Raw genomic sequence first — 22,662 nt, forward strand, 5'->3', positions numbered from 1 at the left:
AGAGACCCAAAGGATGGGCCGGTGGCCTGAGGCCCACCCTTGTAGGGGACGCCTGACAACGGAGGAGCACTCAGTGTCTGTCTCCCTCAGGAGCAGAAAGGGAAGAAAATGAAGAACGAAGGACGGAAAGGCAGTCGGGAGGCCCGGCAGCTGCCGCTGCTGCTCGTTCCAGAAACCCTCGGCACCCCCTCCCCACTGTGTGGCCCTTCTCCCCTTCTCCTGACCTGCTCCACCGCAGGTGCCTACCCAGCCCCTCAGGGAGGCCTTGAGGCACGGCCGCCTCATTTTTCATATTTAAACTCCCCTCCCCCAGTGCTGACAGTGATGTCCGATGGACAATCAGCTGATAATATCATCTGAGCATTTACCACGTGCCTGGGATTGTTTGAAACCATTATCTGTATTATTATTTAATCCTTACAATAGCACTGGGAGGTAGCTTCTCTTATTATCTTGTTTATGGATGAGGAAACAGAGACACAGAGAGGGTAAGCAACTTGTCCCAGGTTGAGGAGCTGGACCCAGAGGTTGGAGCCAGGCAGTCTGGCCACAGAGCCCCTGCTCTTGCTGGCTGGCCCTTCAGCCTCTCGGTAAAGTGCTCGGATTAACGAGGTGTGGATGGGGGACAGAGGCTTCCATAGATGGAGTTAAGGGGCCAGCCCTCGCCTGCCTCCGTGCCCCTGTGACCACCCCTCCCTGGGAAGGAAGGAATCCGAGCTGGGACTGGCTCCCCATTCTGCTCGCCATCCTTCTCCCGCTGAGAGGCTGAGGCTTGGGCTTGAAGCCCCTCTGGCTTGGTGTAAATGGGGTGCAGGGCGGGTTATGAATTACCTGCCCTCTGAGACCCATAGGTCCGACCAACTCCGCACAGATGGCAGCCCTGGGTCGGGGCGAGAAATTCCACTAGCAGCTCCCACTCAGTGGCATCTGGAGTCAGGGTCGGCCTCCCTTCTGCTCCCCTCCTGGAGAGGAAGGCCGGCCATGCCGGCTTCACGGTGGCCCAGGGTGGGCCAGGAGGAGGGGACGAGCCCTCCTCAGGCAGCTTCTGGGCTGTGCACCCAGCCCGCCAAGGGGGTCACCCATGGCTGGCTCTATAGGAGGATAAACCGCCCCCCACCCAGGCCCACCGTGGTGCTAGGATGTGTGCATTAGCACACGTAATCCTCACAACAGCCCTCTCTGGTGAGGACGGTTGTTTTCCTGGTTCTTCTGTAGGTTCAGAAAGGCCAAGTCACTTGCCCAAGGTCCCACAGCCTCTGTAACTGCAGAGCTAGTGTCCTTGACCACTAGGCTCCTCTCTTGCAGCCTGGTGAGCCAAACCACACGGCTGCGCCTGCACCTCAGTTTCTTCCCTGAGTCTCCAGCCCCCCGGTGGAAACAGAGCCCTGCCGGGAACCCCTGCCTCTGAGCTTGGGGTCCTGACCCTTTTTCACCAGTTCTGCCCCCTGCTCCCCATCTTGCTCTCCAAGGGATTGGTTGTGGCCTCCTTAGGTGTGGGTCTGCAGGTGCCTGAGACAGAGCCTAGCACAGTGGTTCAGAGCTGGGGCCCTGGAGTTACATTCCAGCTCTGCTGTGTGGTCCTGAGCAAGTCACCTAGCCTCTCTGGGCCTCAGTTTCCACACTTGCCAAATGGGGAGGATAACCTCTGGTCGGGTGGCCCAGAAATCTGAATTTTAAAATTAGCTCCGTAGACAGATCTGATTCCACTAAAACATGAAGCCTAAGGGGGCACTGGGGGGAGGGTCGGGGTGTGGACTCCTTTGAATGGATGTTGGTCAGGGAAGATCAGATCTGCTAACCCTAAGATGCTCTGACCTGTCACCCTTTCACACTGAACTCTTGCAGAGGAAAACTCTAGGAACACCCCCTCCCCTCACTGCGGGGCGGCCTCCGAGTTGAACTTTCCAGGATCACCTGAATCCCTCCTACGTGATGAGGAGCCTCCAGGCACGCCCCATCCCACGCGGCTTTGCAGGGCAGTGAGAGGACACGTGTGGGAGTGCGTGTGCGCCTGTGTGCCTGTGTGTGCATCACTCTGGGGGGGGGGTGTGTATCTCCGCATGTCCGTGTGTGTCTGCGCGTCTCTGCATCTGCGTGCACGCCTGTCCTCTCAGCAGCAGCATCTCTCTGGTGATGAAGGGGCCCGGGCTGACATTTCCTTGTCGGAGTGGTGCTGCTGCCCTCCCCAGCTCAGATCCTGTCTCGGCCTCCCGGGCCCTGCAGACCTGGCTCTGGCTTCTGTGCCCTCTGGAGCTGGGACTGCTTTTCCTTAACCATTTCCTGCCTGAAGTCTGGAGTAGCATCTTTAACTACTTACCACTCAACCAGCCAGCACGGAGCCAGACTGAGGCAGCAGAACTGGGAGCCCCTGGAGGTGGCCGAGGCTGAGGCCCTGGGAGCAAAGTGTAAGGGCCTTAGAGTCCACTTTGAGGTCTGTCCCCAGTCTGGTACCAGCTGTGTGACTTTGAGGCAGGTGGCAGGTTAATCACTCTGAGCTTCAGGGCCATCATCTTTAGAATGAGGACAATAATAACTACGTCATGAAGTTGTTCTGAGGACATGAGAATTCCAGAGCCCATGGTCTAGCTGGGGAGACAGACTCCTCACCAAGTTATAATATAATATGGTAAGGGTCAAACTGGTCTTAATAATAATTTTAAAAAACAACATTTATTGCGGGCTTAGTCAGTCCCACACACTGGTCTAAGCATTTTACAAGCCTCGTTTAATCCCCGCACCGATCCCATGAGATGGCTTCTGTTATTATACTCATTTCACAGCTGATGACGCTGCAGCCCAGAGAGGCGAAGTGACTTGCCAAAGATCACACAGCCAGTAAGTGGCAGAGCTGGGATTCAAACCCAGGCAGTCAACCCTAGCATCAGGAAAGACAGAGGCAGGTGGACAGAGTCCTGCCTGGATAGGTGGGGTTGGAGGCCTTCAAAGATCAGGTAGCTCTCCTGGCATCTGCCGTTGGGGTGAGGCGGTAGACTTGTCCCCAGAAGGACAAGGACAAGGAGCAAAAGTCCTGCTGAGTTGGATTCGTCTCCCCACCTGTGACCGGAGCTGGGTGGAGGGTTGCAGCCCTAAGGCTCATGGAGGTGGGCTCCGTCTCCCGTCATTGGGATGGGCGTTCAGCTCTGAGCATCCCTCTTTGCTGAGTAATAAACCTGCCTCTTTATCCTCCTCCAAAGAGGTCGTTTGTTACTCCTCAGTTCTCCCGTCACCAAAGCGCCAATAAGCCGCCACTTTACAGCCAACGGCAGGCACATTGAGCTGGTTAGGGATGCTCCCTCGCCTGGCGTTTGCCCAGCATTTAAGAGGAGGCCTGGGCCCCATCCTCACTCCTCTGTTGCAGAGCCAGTGGCTTCTTTCTTTCTTAATAGTTGCACTCGAGGAGCCTGGTCCCCTAACCTCTTTTCTGGTCTTTGATTACAACACTTTATTAATTCCATAGCCATTTGGTGTGTAAGAGGGCTCCTGGCTCCTGGGAGTCTTGGCTGTGTTGACAAACTCCTAGAAGGTGCTGATAGATTGGGGGACGGGGGCCCTGATACTTAGCGAGCGCCCGGCCCACTGTGTGCTGGGTGCTGGGCGACACAGTGGACGTTGAATCCTTGCCAGTGACAACCCTAAGAGGGGATGACCTTGGGCAAGTTAGTTGACCTCTGTGGGCCTCTGTTGCCTCATCTATAAATTGGAGATAATAACAGGACTTACCTCCCAGGGTTGTCATCAGGAACAAATTTGTTTGTGCAAGTAAAGAAACTTAGAATAAACAGCAAGGCCTCGAGAGGGTTAGCAGTGGTGACAGTGGTGGGGAGGGTGAGGACAGGTGAGGCCCAGGGGGCTGATGTTACTTGGCAGGTCACATGGCCAGGATGTAGACCCAGGCCTCCCTACACTGCTTTGGCGTCTCATCCAAGCCTTCATTTCACAGGGAAGGAAAAGCGGAGCCTGGAGAGGGGCAGCGACTTCCCCAAGAGCACATGGCAGCAAGCTGGGGACGTGTGGGAAAGTGCCCTGCATGGTGACAGACAGCCGGGGTCGGAGTCCCAGCACAGATGCCACTCACTGGGCACTTCCCCTCTCCAGGCCTCAGTTTGCTCATCTGTGCAAGGGGTGAGGGGGTGGGTCGGCCTTGATGCGTTCTAAGGCAACTTCGAGGTCTGCATTTGAGCGGTAGAGGCTGGATCCAAATCAGAGCTTTTTAACGGAAGAAGGGAGCCTAAAGCTCAGGTTGAAACAGGTGGTCCCAGAGCTGCGTGCGGCCCAGTCGCCCGTTTTGTTTGGCTTGCAGGGTTTTCTTCAATTTACGATTGAATTTGTTTATGGGGCTGTCTGCAGTTTGCCACAGGCAGCCCCACTCCCTGCTGTCTCACACCTCGTCTTCTCACTCACTTATCCCCTCAGTCCCTGAGCGTGTCTAAAGCCCGCTTGCTTCAGAAAATAATAATAATTGTAATTGTTGTTGTCATGGCTAAATTTATCGAGTTCTGTGTGTCAGACCCTGTTCTCAGCCCATTTCTATGAACTGACTTATTTAACCCTCACAACATCCCTGGACTGGACCGTGGGCCCCACTTTACAGACGAGGAACATGAGGCCCCACACCGCCCAGCAGGACGGAGGCCGGACACGGAGCATAATCTGCTCAAACTGGCAAAACGGATTCTCTTGTTTTGCTCTTCGATGCTCTTTGCACAAAATTGTACCTCCGCCAGGGCAGGCTTTATGCTGGGGCTCCCTCTGGCCCTGCCCTGGGGGAGGGGTATGAGGGAGGGAGGAGAGGGGCATGCCCTGGCCTCCACCCCCTCTTTCCACAGACCACGACCCCCCACCCCCGTCTCTCCAGGGGTCCTGTATCCTGATGTCTGGAAAGGATCAAAACAGCGAGTTAAAAGCAAAAACCCACAGCATTTTCTTCACAATTCCCTCTGCTCTTGAGGAAGGAGGCGCCGTGTTCCCGGAGCTTTCAAGTTGCTGGGAACAGAAACGGGACCCGTGCATGGCCCCCGGTGCAAAGCGCTATTATTAGCACTGCCTCCACTATCTGCCGAACGGGCCTCCCCTCCAAGAAGTAATTAAATGCGTTATTTGGTGCAAAATCAAAGTGTATACCCGCATTTGCAGCCTCAGACACCATCACGCTCATTTTTGCAATTTTTCCTGTTGGAAAGTCTTGTGGCTACATCACATTTAAATAAGCTGATGAGCCCGGGGTGGGGCGCAGGATGGGGGCAGAGGGCAGAGGGAGGTCCTTCTGAGGTCCTGGAGGTGGGATGGGGTGGTTTGTTTATGGTTTCTAAGGCTGGAATTGGGGGCTGTTGGAGAGCTGGAAGGACTGGGGTGCGTGGGTTTGAGCCAGGCAGGGCCAGGCCATCCCCCTTGCTGGCTTGGTGGAGAACAGGGACTAGAGAGTGTGGCCACCAGCCCCCAGGTGACCCGGACATCCCTCGGGGACCCGGCCTTGGCCTCCAGAGGCTCTGCTCCTTTGAGCTGAGTGACCCCCAGCAAGAAGCCTCTTTGAATCTTGTCTCCCGGAGACAGAACCTGGGCTTCTTTCAGCCCCCACATTGAATCTGCTCCCAGCCCTGCTGGTTTGATTTACTAAATAGTTTCAAACCCATCTGCTTCTCTCGCCGGCCGCCAGGGCCCCAGTGCAGATCCCGTTGGAGCGGAGGGCAGTGGTGAGCTGGGGTTTCCATTACTTGCTGGGTGGCCTTGACCTAGGATTGTCAGATTGAGCAAATCAAAAGTACAGGATGCCCATTTGAATTTAATATGCAACATTTGGGCCATATTCAACTTTAAAAAATTCCTTGTTTATCTGAAATTTAAATTTAACTGCTCATTCTGTATTTTATCTGGCAACTCTACTTTGGACAGGCTCCTTAACTTCTCAGCTCCCTCCTCTATAAAGTGGAGGTGCACTGCAGAGGTGGTTCTGAGGGTGAAATGAGTTAAAAATGTAAAATGCTTAGAACAGGATGATAATAACCATCCACACTAATTAGTATATTAGGCAGTGCTTCATCCAGTGACAAATGGCTTGCCAGTGCACTTCGTGTGTTGTTTTCGCTGTAACCTCCCCTCCCTCAACTTCATCAGAGCCAGCAGAGCAGCATAGTAGCAAAGCCAGGGGCTGGGGTGGGGGTGGTTGGGGTGGGGGTGGAGGTTAGACCTGAGGGGAACTTCCAGGCAGGAGGGCGTGGGAGACCTGCAACAGGTGACAGATAGCAGTCCGTAGGGTTCCTTCCCGGGCCCAGGAACAGGCAGTCAATAAGTGCAGAGCAGCTCATCTCACCCAGAGGGAAGGCAGGAGGATGGTTATGAGCCTGGGAGGGATGTGCTGGCCTGCAGAGTCTCAGAAAGAGATGCAGGTGCCAGAGCTGGTGTGCTTGGCAGCTGAGAGGAAGGGAAGAAGGACTGGTCACCTAGAAGTCTGGTTTGAGGGATCCTAGGAGGGTGGTCATTCAGTCACTCAACAAACACCTAACAGGCAACAATTAGGCACCAAATGCTATTTAAAGTTTTCTCCCCAGCTACTGGTGCCAATGCCTGGGATACCACCATTAGGACGTCTCTCCATGGGTGCCTAAGTCTCCCTCGGCTCCCTGTTAGCACACAGCACCCGCAGGAGGGTGTGAGAACTTGGGTGTGTGGCCCAGAAGCTGGGGTTCAGTTCCCTCTCAGCACTCCCCACTGTGCGATCCAGACAAGCCTGTCTGCAGAGGCTGTAGAGGACTCTCTCTGGCCAAGCCTCAGGCTGCCGTGAGGATCAGCCATGTCCCCTTCGTGCAGGCGGCCAGAAGCTCTAAGCTGCTGCTGCTCGTGGGACCTGGGCTCGGGAGATGGTGGGGCTGTGGCCTGAAGACGACGACAATTTCTCTACGACAGTGAGAATGAACGAAGTGTGACTACGCCAACCACACGGAGGAGTCGCACAAACACCGCCAGGTGGGCTGAAGGCAGCCAGACGCAAAGGAATGCACAACATATCATTCTATTTATGTAAAGTTCAGAAACAGGCAAAACCACATGGTGTCATTGAGGAAGCACAGACTCTAAAGAGAAGCAGGAAGTGATGGCCTGGGACCTTGGGGGAAGAGGGAGGTGCCCTGGGAAGGGGTCCATGGGGTTGCTGGGGGCTTGTTGTGTTCTGGTGTGTGGCTGAGGTGGTGGCTACCCTGGTGTTTGCTTTAAAATAGTTTGTTCAATGCAACATTTGTTTGTGCCCTTTTCTGGACGTGAGATTTATTTCTTAACGAAGAAAAAGCTTACGGCAGAGAGAAGAGGCCTGAAGTGTCACTCCCGGGAGGGACCCGGAGCTCACGGTCCACCTTCTTCCAGAGAAGGCTGCCTCCAGGGAGAAGCTGGAAGCTGACCTCTCTTTGCCCCCAAAGTTAGAAAGTGGAGCTAGAAGGCAAAGCCGGCCCATCCCTCTGGCAGGGTGCCCCCAACCCGGGCCCTCTGGCCGGGGTCAGACTCATTAAGATTCCTTCTCAATTCTGTCCTCAGGGTCCACAGGGCAAAGAGAAATCTGGATCTTGTAGACAGCCGGAGTGAGGGAGATTAGAGGGGCTGGGGGAGAGGGAGGGAGAGAGAAAGGGGGAGACAGAGAGAGGGAGAGAGAAAAAGACAGAGAGACAGAGAGAGAGGGAGGGAGGGGGAGAAAGAGGGAGAAATGGAAAGAGAAAGGAAAGGGGAGAGAAAACAGTGGGGGAGAGAGACAGAGACAAGGAGAGAAAGACAGAAAGAGAGAGAGATAGAGAGACCTCTAGAAACAGAGAAAGGAAGAGACAGAGAGAGACAGAGACAGAGAGCCAGAGGCCTAGAGAGAAAGAAGGCAGGTAAGGCTGAGGACCCTAGGCCCTCCATGCCAGCTCGACACTCCCAGCCAGTCCTGTCTAGTGACAGCTTTTCAGGTCTGTCCCTGCCCCACACCCCCCCACCCCAGGAGCAGGGATAATTGTTGGAGATAATGACGCCCTGTAGGGACATGGAGAACTTTTCATTAACCCCAGACCTAGCGTCGTCGGACTGCCTTTCCAGAGGAGGCTGACCCCACCCGTCAGCCCCCACCTCGGGCTGTGCCAATGGCAGGTCCCTCAGCCTGTCTTCACCTTAATTCTCAGGTGAGTGACATTTAAGGGCGAGCTCTTCATTGGGCCATAACAATTTATAAGCCGTGCAGCGGCGGGCTGTCCTGGGGCCTGCAAGGGGGGAGCAGTCACCCTGTATCATCCGCTGGGGTGAGGGGGTCAAGTGATGCATGGTCCCTCAATGAGGCCCCCACTCCAATGATGATGACGCAGCCAGGGAGGTAAAACATTTTAGCAACCCATTCACTCTTCATTTCCCTAGTCACCCTCCCTGTCAGGAAAGCAGCTCCTGACTTAGGGCAGCTGGGAAACACAGTGGCCCCCAAATGCCTTACTTCATCCTCCCCTCCCTCCTGCACCATGTGGGGCAGGAAGCCCGCAGTCCCCAGGCCATTCCCCATCTTGCCGCTCTTTCTGACAAACCCCTTAGAGCAGGCGCCACAGGACCATCTCTCATTGGTGTTTATAAAGCATTTTCACCCACCACATCTTCCCTGAGCCCTCAACCAGTCAAGATCTAGTGCTGGTACGTGCAGAGGCAGGATTCGAAAGCAGGCCTGTGGGGGCAGCTAAAGCCAGGTCCCGCCCTTGAAGTGGGGAGGCCAAGCAGAGAGGGTGCACAGAGGAGATGGCCTCAAGCTGGGCGGGAAGCGGGGAGAGGCATGACGGGGGAGAGGCCTGGCCTGGCCAGACTTTCTCTGCGAGAATAGCTCACTGCTGCAGGAGAAGGAGGGAGGGCGTGAGGAGGCCCCTTCTGTTTGGACAAGGTGCTCCTGGGTTCTCCTTCCAGCTCTTTCCGTCTCAAGCTTGACTACTGGCTCCCCTCTGTGGGAATCTCAGATTTTCTCTTTCTATGTGTGCCTCTCTCTCTCATCTCTTTCCTTTACTCCTCTCCACATCCACCTACTTCCCTCCTTTTTGTCTGTCTCCAACTCTGTCATTTTCTAGAGAAACAGGTTGGTGAGTTGGGAAAAGGAAATGCCATGGGCCTTGACAGGCAGGTACCTGGGTTCAAACTCAGGCCTCACCTCCTTGGGCGAAGCCCCTTACCTCCTCTGAGCTTCCATTTCTTCTCGTATAAAATGGATCTAACAGTGTTTAGTGTTCAGGGTTGTTATGAAGACTAGAATAAATCACACTTTATACAAGGCCTGGCGGGGAATAGACATCCAATAAATGCTAGGAACAGAGGCAGAGCTGGCCAGTAGGCCACCACAAATTCAGGACCCTCCTTCCATGTCTTGGAGCTTTTGGCTGAGGAGCAGCTGCCCAGCCAGGGACCCTCTTTTGCAGACCATTTTGCATCCAGATTGGGGGCACATTTCTAGTTCTCACCAATGGAACATGTGCAGAGGGTTGCATGCCACTTCCAGGCAGAAAGATCAAGAATTGGGTGTACCTTCCTGGGTGTCTGTCCCTGTCTGCTGGCTGAACAGGAAGAATCAGAGATCTTAAAGGAAAGCAGAGCCACAACAGAGAGGGAGCCTGGGCCCTACCCAGCCACACAGCAGGCTGCCCGAACAGCATACTTGTTGGATGGTGACCAAGGGAGAAATGAACTTTAATAGGTGAGGTCATTGAGATGTGGGGGGTTACCTGTCACAGCAGCTAGCATTGCCTCTTCTTTTTACCCCTATCCCTCCCCTCCCCATCCCTGGCCCCTGTCTCTATCCCTGCCTGTCCTTCTATCTGCACCTCATGGTCTGGAGTGTCTGTGTCCCCTTCCCTCTGGCTGCCATGTCCCTCTGGGGCAGGTAGTTCCATTCAGACCCTCTGACCCAGGGCCTTTCCCCTCACCTAAGGCCCCATTGCCCTGCTGTCCAACGGGGGCTGAATGGAGCTGTCTTGGGTGTCAGGCTCAGGGCAGAGTGGGGCCTTCTTTCCAGATGCCAAGCATCGTCTCAGCCTCAGTTGATGCGGACAATGGTCTGGCCATCCAGGGATCTCGCTTAGGTGTGTGGTCCTCTGGGAACCGGTTTATGGGAACCCAAACCACGCTGGACTTCAGAAATCCCCTTCCCCTGAGTAGTGCTCAGGGAGAGAGGAGCCAACAGCCATGGGACAGTTAGCCTTGGCCTCCAAATCCTCGCTCTGCCAGCTTTCCATCTCACAGAGGCAGGCCCTCTGTGGGCTCTCCTCCTGTGGCCTCTCAGGGCTGAGGGGCTGGGGCCTTGGGAATTTCCACCCTTTCTGTGATGTTTCCTTCTCCCCAGGCCTCCCCAGCTCCTGCCTTGCTTCTTCTGCCCTCACCCCACCTCTCCCCGATTTTTAAACTCTGTCTCCTACCACCCACCACCAGGTCCTCCCAAGGGGATGCTGTGGCTCAGAGGCCTAAGTCCTTCTTGAAAGAGAAGCACAGTGGGAGTCTCGGAGAGGTCATCTCCTGGGGGACGGGCTTTCTCTTTGCCCCTGTCCTGGCAGCACAGGAAGTCCCTGGAGGAGATGACGGCAAATTGGATAAAAATCTCCCCATGGCAGATTCACTTTCCTGGGATTAGGCAGATTTTCATGCTGGCCCTCCTGACCCAGCCCTGAGTCATTCGCACCGGACAGCAGAGTGGGCAGCATCTTCCCTCCCCGACCTTCTCCCAGGGTCCCTGCCTCAATTACCCAGAGTCTTCAGCACACCCCTGCCTCTCAGCCTAACCCATCTCCCAGCTCAGACTTCCGACCCTCTACTCCCAAACCACAACCCAGGCCTTTCTTCTGAACTGTGACCCACATTCATTGCCTAAAAGTATTTCTTTCTTTTTTTAATTTAAAAAATATAATGTACAAAGAGCTAGTATCATTTCTGCCATCGGGTAGATGTCTTGCATGATCCATTCAAGGAAGATTACTTAGTCCAACTTAATGAAGCTTATGTCCTTTGCGTACTGATGGAAACGCTGGCGGCACAGATTGAAGCCGTATTTCCAGATCAGACTGTGCCGGTTTGAGCAGATGCAGCGAGAGCCAGAACCCTGACCAAAATTTCTTGGATGGCTCCAGCAGAGCTGCTGGTGACCCATCTTGCTTTCATGGATGCAACGAGGCAAAAGGCTTGAAAATGGTCTTATCTAATCTCCCAGTCTCTGGTGCCCAGTCTCTTCTTCTTACAAACAAGCACACAGCTCTGATTGTCCCGAGGCGGTGTTGGGGAGTGGAAATGGGAACAACCCCTTTGGACCAGAAGCTCTGCCTTTAATCGGCAAATGGCCACAGGTGGCTAATTCACCTGGGGGTTCTGAGCTGACGGGCACAGCTCTCACCTGCTCTCGAGGATTCCATCCAGGAGACAGATGCTCAGACAGATGAGGGCAGCAAAGTGTTCCCAAGCACCTGGTGCTGTGAGGCCCGAAGGAGGAGTGGTCAGGTTCACTGGGGAGGGGGCCAGGCTCAGCCAAAGCTTCATTAAGAGGAGGGAGACTGGAGCTGAGCCTTGAAGGATGGCTAGGAGCTGGGCAGCTGGAGGGAGAGAGCAATGGGGAGGGTGTTTGAGGCCGGGGGGCATTGGGTCTGAGGCAGAGGAATGGCCAGAGGGGAGGGATGGGAAGGAAGCAGGGGACAGGGTGAGGAGGGCTTTGCCAGCCCTGGTAAGGAGTCTGGACCTTCTTCTGAGGGTGGCGGGAGCCACTGAAGGGGTTAAGCAAGGGAGTGACACGATCAGAGTGTAGGTTTCCTCTGCTCCACAATCCTCACTCCTATTCCAGCCTCTCAGCTGGGTTCCAGCCCCTGCTCAGTGCCTGTCACAGAGTAGGTACCAGCACCCAAATGGATGGATACCACTCACATCTCTGCCATTGTCCTCAGAGTAAAATCCACAGTCCATGAGGGCTGGCCCTGCAGGCTCCTGCCCACGTGGCTGTTCTCACTCTCTTGGCTCGCTGCCCCCACCATACTGGCCTTCCTTGGGTCCTGGAGTAGTGCCCAGACTTGGGGTTGCTTTGTGGCCTGTGCTGGGACTGGGCCCTGTTTCCCCACTCCCCACCCCATGCCACCCCCCTCAGTTTTCCTCCTGGTTGGCTCCTCCCCATCAGGAAGGTCTCGGTCACAATATCACCCACCTGGAGAGACTTTCCTGGGTATGCCGCCTAAGGAAGCCCCGTCACCATCATTCTCTCGCATATGAGACTCTTTTCCTTCATAGCGTTTAACCCGATTTGTCATCATATAATTGCAGTCTGTTTGGAGTCTGCCTGCTCTCCTAGACTAAAACCTATGCAGGGAGCACACCACGGCTTTTGTTTTCTGCCATGGCTCCGGGGCCTGGCACGGGGTAGGCTTCCATAATCATTTGGTGAAGGAATGCATGAGGCTTAAATCTCTGCTCAGACCCAGGGCTCCCCGGAGGCAGGAATTGGCCTCTCTTAGCACCTGTGACCCCTCTACCCGCTGCACAGAGCAGGGACTGCATTGTCCTCCCTCCTGGCCCATCTTGCCTGGCCAGAGCTGGAGCAGGCAGCAGAGGTGGGGGTAACGTAGTCACAGCTCAGACCCTGCAGGCTCCTCCACCCAACAAAGCCAGCTCTACTGAGCCCTGCACTCAGCTCCAGAAACCTCCCAGGAAATCCCTGCCAGTCCCCTGAGCTTACTGCCTGGCCCCACACCCAGGCCACTTGCTTAGAAAGGGCCACATCCGCTCCCTGTCTCTGACGATATCTCAGTGCCCACTCTCATGTCTATTTCAATGAACGATAATGTGGCTTAAAAACCAGAGCTATGTGGTAACACACATACACATGCATCCTGGACACATCCCTACGTCCACCCTCGAGCTCGACGATCTTTTCTCTTTGCCCATTTCTGCATTCATCTCTCTTGCCCAGCCTGTCTCTGGTCCCACCGATTTCTGGGCATCTCTATCTCTGTTTTTGTCTCTGTCAATCTGCCTCTCTTTCCATCCGCCTCTGTGCTCATGGTGGCTCTGCTTCTCCTTCTGCCACATTTTATGTCTCTTTTCCGCCTCTGTCTGTTCGTGTCTGCTTTTCTGAATCTCGGGCCCTCTCGGGGTCTTTGCATCTGCCTGCTCTCCCTTCACCCGCAGGGCCCTCTGGGCCTCACCTCCCCATCTCTCCAGCTCCGTAGCAGCCTGCCTCTCAGTGTGTCACTAGCTCACACTTAGCTCTCAAAGCAATCACAGAAAAAAGCAAGGGAGGGAGCAGCGGACTTGAAACAAGTGGTGAGGCGTCAGCATGAAGCAGCACCGCACAAACAACTTTCTCCCTCCCAGGCAGGAGTGAAGACACAGGGGCAGGGGAGGTGAGGAAGAGAGGGCGTTGAGAGGAGATGGATGATGGGGCCCAGGGGAGAGGGAGAGTTGGGGGCAGCAGATGAGCCTGAAATACAAGGGGTAAAAGTTTCCATGACCTCTAGCTCCTGGCTGGGGAGTTTTGACCCTGATTGCTGGGAACAGGGAGTTGTTAGGAGTCCAAGATACAAAAGGATAAAATCAGAAAGCCATGGGAAGAGCAGTGAGTGTGTGCGTGTGAGCACACACCTGTGCTATGTCGTGGTAGTTATGAGTGCTGTTTACTAAAAAGTTCTGGGTCTCCGGCTTCCTTGGGTGGGGCTGTATGACCGGCTCTGCCAATGAACAGAAGAGCAAGTGTCACTTCTGGGCAAAAGGATTTAGTCACCTGTGTGAGACCCTTCAGAGGTCCCCTTTCCCTCTGGCACAGTGACCTGCAAGGTTTGAGCTGATGGCATTTCCATTAGTGGGGTCCTGAGCGACTGCAATGAGCAGAGGCCATGACGGATGGGTCGTGAGCAAGAACGAAGCCTTAGTGTTCTTAAGGCACAGAGATTTGGAGTTGTTTGTTAACGAAGCGTAAGCTTCCTCTCCTGACTGATACGTACTCATGTGCGTGTGTGTCTGTACCTGAGTGTAAAGTGAGCAAGCGTGTTTGTATGGCACGTGTCAGTGCGTAGATCTATTTGTAGTTATGTATCTGCAGGCGTGTGTGTTTATGGCAGTGTGCGAGTACAAATCTCTGTGTATTTTTGGTACACGCCAGCAGTAAGCAAAGAAGGAAAGCTTCCCTCTGCTGCCTTCTCACCTCCTGTTTCATTTAGAAACACAAAGGGCCCTATCTCGGTCCCAGCTTGCCTCCTCATCACATCCCAGCAGCTGCCACCCTCTGCCCTGTCTGGGTGCTCCTGGGTAGCTACTGCCCAGCACGGTTTTCCTCTTCCCCACCCCAGGCACAGCAACTGGTTCTGGGATGGCATGTGCCCTGGGCCAGACCTCTCAGACACCTTCTCTGGGATTCTGCTGCTGGAACCAGCAGGGAAGAATGTCTTCTCCCTTTGGTGTGATAGACACAGGAAGGGGTTAGATGTGGGGCTACCCCTGCTGTGGAGGAACCGGTGGTCAGGCAGAGAGAAGCAGAACTGAGAGAAAGGAAGACGAGGGGCCTGGATCCAATGCCACCCCCGTCTTACTAGTTACACGGGCCAGCGTGTTTCTCTGGGGGCCTGGCTGTATCCCTCCACACCGAGCTATAGCTCCTGCCTGGTGGCCCCTCCATGCCCCTCTCCCTCTGGGTCTCCTTGGGCCTGGCTCCCTGTCATTGGCTCTGGAGCTTCACCACCCTCTGCTGGTTTCCCTCTGCCCTCCCCACACCCTTGCACCTTGCCCTCACCTTCATTAAACTCTCTTCAAATTTCTCAGTTTGCAAGTACCCAGAGTTTCCTGCTAGACCTGATTATGAATAAGATGCCCAATGCCAAGGTGGTGGGGCACCCTCAGTGTTTTTCTCACTGGGGCATTCTGCTGCCTCTGACCTGGCACCATGCCCTCCCTCCCTCTTTCTCCTGCCCCTCTCTCCTCCCCTCCCCTACACAGCGCTCTACCAGCCTCCTTTTCTCTCTCTGACAGTCCTTCTTGGCCCCTTCTGACCCAGGCCCCTGCTCTTCTCTCTCCCCTGGGTGGTCATCTCTACTCCCTCCTTGGGATTTCAGCCACCACAAACATTACTGGTCCAGCCTTTGCCCATGGGGCTCAGGCCAGAATACCAACTACCATCTGGACAGTCAGACTGGGCACTCTCACAAACTCAACATGCTCCAAACTGAACATGTCGCCTAAGCCCACTCTTCCTCCCATGTGACCTTTCAGAGGATGGCACGACCTTCATCCCCATCCAGGCCAGACGCCCAGGAGTCAGCCTTGACTTCAGTTTTGCTCACCCTGTCTCCATCCTCTTAGGTCCTGATGCTTTGCCTTCCAGAATATTTCTTGACTCTCCCTTCCCCCAAGGTAATCCTTATTACCTGACGTGGCTCCCCAACATTTCTCCTCCCCCGGGACTGTTGCAGTAACCTCCTCGCTGGCCTCCCAGTCTCCATACCCACCGCCTCCAGCCCACCCCCCACATGACAAATCTGAGCCTGTTACTCCTTTGCTCAAACCCTTCAGTGGCTCCCTGCTGTGAGCTTCTTAGAAGGAGAACGAGACCTCTGTGATCTGAACTCTGCCTCTCTCTCCTGAAATCTCTTTCTGCTCCTGCTGCCTCTTCACCCCAGGAACACAGAGCTGTCTCTGTCCCTCCCACTCCATGCCTCTCTGCCTTTGCCATGCTGTTCCTTCTGCCTGGAATTCCCTCTCTGCCCCTCTAACTTCTGGCCAATCCTGGACAATGCCCACAACTTCTTAAAGGCTCTTTTTGTGTCACCTCCTCCAGACAGAGGCAAAGTAGCCAGATTTTTTTTAATGAACTGGAGGGGGTATGTGAAGCAGGGGTGGGGGCTCAGCCATTGTGTGGAGGGTGGCCCAGTACATGAAAAGTGCCACCACCTTGATGACTTGCTTGGCGTGTCTCATATTCTTTCTTCCATGCTGCTTTCCCTAACTCTCCAGGATGAAGAATTCCCTGGGTTTGATGGTGGCTACAACCCTGCAGCTTCCAGGCTGTGGTGCACTCAGCTAGTCACTTAACCTCTCTGCGCCTCCTTGGCCTCTCTGCAGAAAGTTCTCCAAGGTTCTCGGTTTCCAGGAGTCCTGGGGCAGGGTCATCAACGGTTGCTGATGAGAATGGTGAAGGCGTGCCTGGGAGGCAGCAGAGCTCGTCTCTTGTGGAAGATTAGAGTCTGTGCTTCTGGCTTCCAGTGAACACAATGAAACCATGGGTTTAGGCAAGGAGTCTTTTGTTCCAGCACTGACAGCTCCACCTCCAGGACCCTAACCCTCTCTGAGGCCACCACTACTGGAGCTTATGCCCCTCCTCTGCGGTTTTGTATCCAAGCTGCAGATGGGTCTGAGCTGGGGCTGAGGGAGGGCCATCCACACCTATCCATCCTGGATGCCTCTATTCCCCATCTGTGTGTCTGGGGGGCCGGGAGGGGTTATGGAGCTGGACTCAGGCTGTGGCAGGCCCCTCACCCCAGCTAGGCTTCATCCTAGCTTCAGCCGACAGAGGGTATCATCTGCCCCAGCCCCTCCCTCCCATCCTCCGAGGAGTTTGCCTTGCCCTTTCCAGAACAATAGCTTCCCTCTCGGTCTGCACTCCATACCAGCTGGCTCCAGAGAGGAGCTGGGGTCGGGAAGACCCTGAGGACTGGACTGGGAGGAAGAGGAGGTGGGGTGGGGGGGGGTGTAATGAGAGGGAAAAGATTTAAAAGAGGGCAAGAGGGACAAGCAGAGGGAGTGACAGGAAAAAGGAGCAAACTGACCCGGGCAGCTCTAGAAGGCAGGCGAGCTTCAAAGACGCTCCAGCAAGAAGCAGCCCAGCAAGAAGCCTTTCTCCTGCCCTTTCTTGGGGAGTTTTCAACCAGGGACGTTATTTATGAAGGGAAGGAGATGGGGGAGTGGGGAGGCTCACGTGGGCCCGGCCGTCATGGAAACAAACTCCGGTGCTGGACCCACGGGCTGCAGCCAGCAGCCCCTCTCCGCCCCTCCGCGCGGGGACCCCGGCCGTGGGCGCCCCCGCACGGCCACCAGAGGCACAGCACCCGCCTCCCGGGGCTGCACCCAGGGGCCTGGGAGCCCAGACCAGGACGGAGAGACGCCACAGGGAGAGGGGAGGAGCGCCCCGATCAACGGGCTTGCCCGTCTATTCATCATCTCTTGACACATCCATCACCTGTCCATGCATCTAGGCTCCTTCAGCTCACCCCCCTCTATCCTGAGATGGACCATGGCTGCCTGGGCAGCAGCAGTGGCTGTCAGTGGAAGGCTCCGGGCGTCCATCCGTTGCCCACTGTCTTTTCCCCAGGCTTGTGTGCCCAGGAAGTCCCTCTCTGTGTATATCCCTCTGTCTTGTCCCCTAGGTACTGGTCCTGCCTCTTGTCTCCCTGCCTATATAATGTCAATGCATCTATCACTGATCCTGGATCAGTCCTTCCTGCTGTGCCTGTGTCTGTTGCCTGTGAAACTCTCTCCATCAATCTATATGTATCTACAGATCTATTACTTGGGCTGCCGCCTATACATCATGCAGGCCCCATTATCCATCATTTATCTGCATATGTATCATTCATGCTTCCAGCCATGTATTATCCATCACCTCTCTTGCTGCCTCTTTGATGTCCTGTACTCTGCCGTCAGGGGTTAACGCTGTCAGCCCTGCTTTCCCCAGCCCCAGAGAACAAAGACACTGACGGGACATGGAGGGAACAGAGAGGCCACTGGGGGGTGGTTAAGGGAGCTGGGGGCTCAGAATTTAGAGGGGAGTGGAAAGATCTGGAGATATGTCGGATGAGGCTGTTCTGCTGGGAATCTCACTCATTGTCCCTCTCTCCCACCTCTCAAAAGATCAAGAGGACATGGATTTGATTTGCAGCAGGAGAGCTCTAGGCTAGACACAAGTGGGACTTACTGATTGAAAGCATGGAGTCCTCTGGAGGAAAGGCTGCCTGTGAATGCAGCATCTGTATGGAGACGGTCCAGGCTTGGTGAGTCATGGGGTCAGGGAGAGATAGAGCCATGACTGAGGCTAAGAGGACCCCCGCCAACACAAAGACGCACACACACACACTCTGGGATCACAGGATTTCACAGTCAGAGATGCTTTCCTTTGGCTGAGGAATTCTTACTCAACCACGGCAGCACAAATCCCTGCGGGGCCAGCGTCTCACGTTGGTTTTATAAGCATCACTCTTCATGTTGTTGATAATATTGCGTTTTTCCCCTGAGCGTGGTTTCCTGGAGGAGCTGGCAGACTGCCGCTCCTTTGCGCCTCTGGCTCTCACACAGCCTGTCTCCTCAGTGTAAACCTCTCCCTGCCACCCCCAGCCTCCCTGCGCCCCCTCACGCACACGCAGAAGCTGTGAAAGGGACGCAGGGGGCCCGTGGACACCTTGGGCAGGGGTCTGCCATATCCATTTCTGTATCCCTGGTCCTTAACATCTGGCGGGAGAGAGGTTTCACATAAGGCCAGATAGGGGAGTGAAATTCACCCGCAGTTCCCCAGCAGCCATCTTACCCTCACAGCATTTTCTGGGCCCTGGGCCTCCTAAGTGGTCAGGAACACCCTCTGAATGCAGGCGGTGACAATGTCACTTTTGCAATCTTCCTTGAGGGTTCTTGGCAGGGGGAGTCCCCAGGGCAGGCTAGTGTGAGGGCCAGATATTCTGAGCCCACCAACTTCAGACAAGGAGGAGAACACACCTGATCTTTTTCCTGGACAGGAAACCAAACTCAGCTTCCTGGGTTGCTTCTGTTTGTGGGGTTACTGGCATCGGCGTTTGCCGGGAGTGGAGGGCCGGGGGCGGGAGAGGCAGGGATGGCCTCCCACAGCCTCCCGCCTCACAGCTCCAAGGGTTAAACACCACTTAGCAGCAGCAGATAATAAAAGCAAATGTAAGAGAAAGAATATCCTAAGGATTTAATAAACTGCAAACAAAATTATCACGAATCTTTTCCTAGCCAGTTGAGTTTTCAGTGATTAAGAAAATACAATTTCCTGTAATTAAATCTTAACAAGAAATGTTATTAAAAACACTCTGTCCCAGCTCCTGGAATAATTGCGCGCTCCCCCAGAACGGTAAACAGAATTAGACTTTGCAGCGTACATGCTAATCCATGTGTCATTTTGATCAAATTTGTACTAATAACCTGTCTTCTTATTCTGAGACAGGAAAGGTAGGCAAGAGGGAGCCCTGGTGGGGGAGTGGGAAGCCTGAAGTGCTGGGTTTGGCCCCCGTGATGAAAAACATCAAACTTACGGAGCACATACTACACACCACGCTCTGTGCTAAGTATATTACGTGTACAATTTCACTTACTCCTCACACAACTGGAACTGTGGTTGCCCTCATTTATGGACAAGGAGATGAAGTTCAGAGAGGTTTAGTAACTTTCCCAAGATGGCTCAGAGCTGGGTTAGAACCCTGGGAGCCCAGACCCAAAGCCCCAGCCCTTATCACGTAATACAGCCCTGGAGTGTGGCTCGGGCTCTCCTGGGACCTGCTCAGTGCTGTCAGGTGAGAACATTCTCTGTCCATAAGAACTGGGCTGGCCTGATTCTGCCAAGGATGGACGGTAGCTGGGAGGAAGAACTTCCCCACACTGGGATGTGCAGGCTGAGGGAGCAAGAAAGCCTGTGGCATCTGCTTTGAGGAGTTTCTTTTCCTTTTGAAAAAGCCATGGGGTGGAAGAGAATCCTTTTGAGGACCTGGGTGCGAGGCCGGAGGACTGGTGTTTGTGTGGTGCAAGGTGCCAGCTCTGCTAATGGCCCTGGGGCACAGCTGAGAACATTCTAGCACAGTTAAGAGGGATCTGGGCTGGCAACGGAGCTGTGGAGGTCAAAACTGTTCCTCCTGCATGAGTGCATACGTGTGTATGTATGAGTGTGTATGAGTGGCACGTGTGCACGTGTATGTACAAGTGTGTGAATTTGTACGTGAGAGTGTGTGAGTGACTGTGTGAGCATGTGCATGAGTGTGTAAGTGTAGAATGTGGTTGTATGCAAGTGTACACGTGAATGTGTATGTGTGTCAGTGTATGAATCACATAAGTGGATGAGCATGTGAAGGTGCTCGTGAGTGTGAGTAAATGCACGTGTATATGTGTAGCAGAGTGTGAGGGTAAGTGCATGTATGTGTGTGATCATGTTTGTGTGCATGCATGTGTCCTGGTTGGGGTGTCCCTGGTGGCGGGGGACGGAGCCAGCCCAGCGCGGGCGCCCAGGCTGTCGTTGGACCGCAGTAGCCCCATTCCCTGAGGCTTCATTCCCTGCGGAAGATAAGTCTGAAATTATCCTCAGCTTGCACGCTCGTGCACGCACACAGGTGCCAGTGCCTCCATCTCCCACTCCCGGGCCACTAATTAGCTCTCCTAATTAAATTCTTGCTGGGATGGAAGGGAGGGGCTTCTCTTTCCCCGATTCTCTGGGGACCAGGTCACGCTGACCCGGTAGGCTCTACCCGCCAGCCCCATTCCCACCCCACAGCCCGCTCCTGCTCAGAGGAGCCTGGATCCAGAGAAGGCAGTGAGGAGGAGGGGCCCCCATGTTCAGCGAACACGTACGACCCACCTGCTTTGCGCCCAGCAACTGTGCTAGGCTTCGTGGGGAGGAAGTGGGGAGGACAATGAACAAGACAAGTGGACTTCCCCCTTTGAGCCTCCCCCAACCACTCCAGCTTTGGTCTCATCCTCCATCCTGTCCCTCCTGCCACCCCCAGGCAGCAACCTGCCTCTCCCATCTTATCTCCCAGCTTCCCTGCAGTGTTCCACTTTGCCAAATGGCATCCGCATTTGGCCACCTGAGCCCTAGCTCATTTGTCCGACATCCTTCCTGCATAGGGAAGTTTTAACCAACTGGCGTCTCCTCCAAGGAGGCTTTCCTGACTGCACTGCCATCTCCCTTCTCTGCCCACCTGCTGGACTCTTGTCTGCCTGGGCCAACAGTTGGGCCTTGGCATATGCTGTTCGCTATGACTGTTTCCCTTTCTCCAGGCATGTCCTGTCTCACTAATTAGAATGTAAACCCTTTGAAATCAGAGGCTGTGTGTTGGGTCTCTTGACTTCTTACAGAGCCCAGCAGCGTGTGCAGCACATAGTGGGTGCTCTAAGAATTTCTGTGCTGCGACCTTAGGAGCAGGAAGATGGAGGAGATGGGGTTCCTGTTCTCGCCCCTAGGGAGCTTTGTGAGATGGAGACGGCCAGGCCCCTGAATCTCAGAGTGGACGGGCCTTATATCTTGTCTAAGTTCTCCCTCCAGGTGGAGCCTGAGAGGGGAATTCTTTGCGGGTGGCTTACTGTGGAAATAAGAGGGGAGGGGCAGGCTGGGCCAGGGGACAAAGCCAGGCCTGGGTGACGCCTGACCCACAGGAGACTCTGGAACATGAACAGCACTGTGGACACTGTGGAGCTGGCCCCTGGGGGCAAGGGACCAGCTTTTTATTAGCCCTCCATCAGGCAGTTATTGGCAGCAAGGAGCCCAGGGTGGGGAGGGGGGAACCGCCCAGACATCTGGGCCAGGTGGCTCCGTTGGCCGAGGGTAATTCTCCACAAAAGGGGGTGCTGTAAGCCCCTAGTAGCAGGGGCCGGATGCGCGAGCCTAATAGAGGGGATCCGGGTGGGCACCACCTGCACCCGTTACATCCACCCAAAAATGCCCCTCAGATTGGGTGTGGGTTCTGAGCCTGGCCCAGAGGTGCGGAGAAGGAAAGACAGAAGGGACACTTGTCCACAGCTGCCAGCCAGTGAGGGCACCACAAAAGTACCTGTTAGGAGTGTTTATTTCAATTTTGCACTAAATTACCCTCTTTCAAATGCATGAACACACCCTGGTTTCACTATGCATTTATTCACGTCAGGGTAAATTCTATCCCATTACTTGCCGCGGCTTCATTTCCCTCACCTGACTTCTGCACGGACCCTCATAGGGGACATGTCCCCCTGCCCCAAGCCCTGGCTGCCTCTGTGCTGTCTGTACCCATGATCCCACCCCCAGCCTCAGCTACCGTAGGACTTTGCCCTGAAACAGGCTCAGAGGGGCTGAAGCAGCTAAAGTTTTAGGGAGAGGAAGGCACAAGTAGGCAGAGGAATTTGCTGGAGAGAGGAAGGCAGAGCAGAGAGAAGCAGTGCCCTGTCCAAGAGAGGAGACCATCCAGAACCTCAGCCCGTTCTAGTTCCCTGAGCATCTCTGAGGTGCCTGGAGACTCCAGGGAGGAAAGTGAAAAAAACCTGTGGCCAATGTGGCTGATTACCTACCTGACACCATCCTTCCTTGTCCTTTAGACTGTAGAACCCTGATTTTGTTGGGGGGTAATGTGCTCAAGGAAGTGGACCCAATCTTTGGCCCCTAGAGATGAAACATGGTTGATTTAAGCCAATCAAGGTAATTTTGTCCACCTTTACTAGTGACTGGTTCAAGGGTGGGCATGTGACCCAGTTCTGGCCAAGGAGAGGCAAGGGGAAGGCTGCTGGGGACAAGGAGGCTTTTGTGAATGATTGTACTCCCTGATCAAAGGGAACAGGTAAGGAGCATGTCCTTTCTTCTCTTGAGTGCAGTTGAGTAAGAGTGTAATGCCTGGAGCTGTGGAAGCCATCTTGCGATCATGAGGCAACAAGCCTAAGGATAAAAAGTCAACCATCCTGAGGATGGTAAGGCGAAAAGATATAGAGAGCCTG

General features: G+C 54.6%; 1 protein-coding gene across 1 annotated transcript; it reads right to left on the reverse strand.

Annotated features, from left to right (window-relative positions):
* Positions 1 to 10,945: 10,945 nt before the first annotated feature.
* On the reverse strand, positions 10,946 to 11,119 carry LOC139077174 (small ribosomal subunit protein uS14-like). Its single transcript, XM_070583895.1, has one exon. The coding sequence runs from the start codon at positions 11,114 to 11,116 to the stop codon at positions 10,946 to 10,948; it is 171 nt and encodes a 56-aa protein (XP_070439996.1). The 5' UTR covers positions 11,117 to 11,119.
* Positions 11,120 to 22,662: the final 11,543 nt, after the last annotated feature.

Source organism: Equus przewalskii, chromosome 19 (genome assembly GCF_037783145.1).
Source record: "Equus przewalskii isolate Varuska chromosome 19, EquPr2, whole genome shotgun sequence".
NCBI lineage: Eukaryota > Metazoa > Chordata > Mammalia > Perissodactyla > Equidae > Equus > Equus przewalskii.

Coding starts and splice junctions, on each gene's coding strand:
- LOC139077174 (XM_070583895.1), bottom strand. CDS start 11,116: ATGGGTCACCAGCAGCTCTGCTGGAGCCATCCAAGAAATTTTGGTCAG.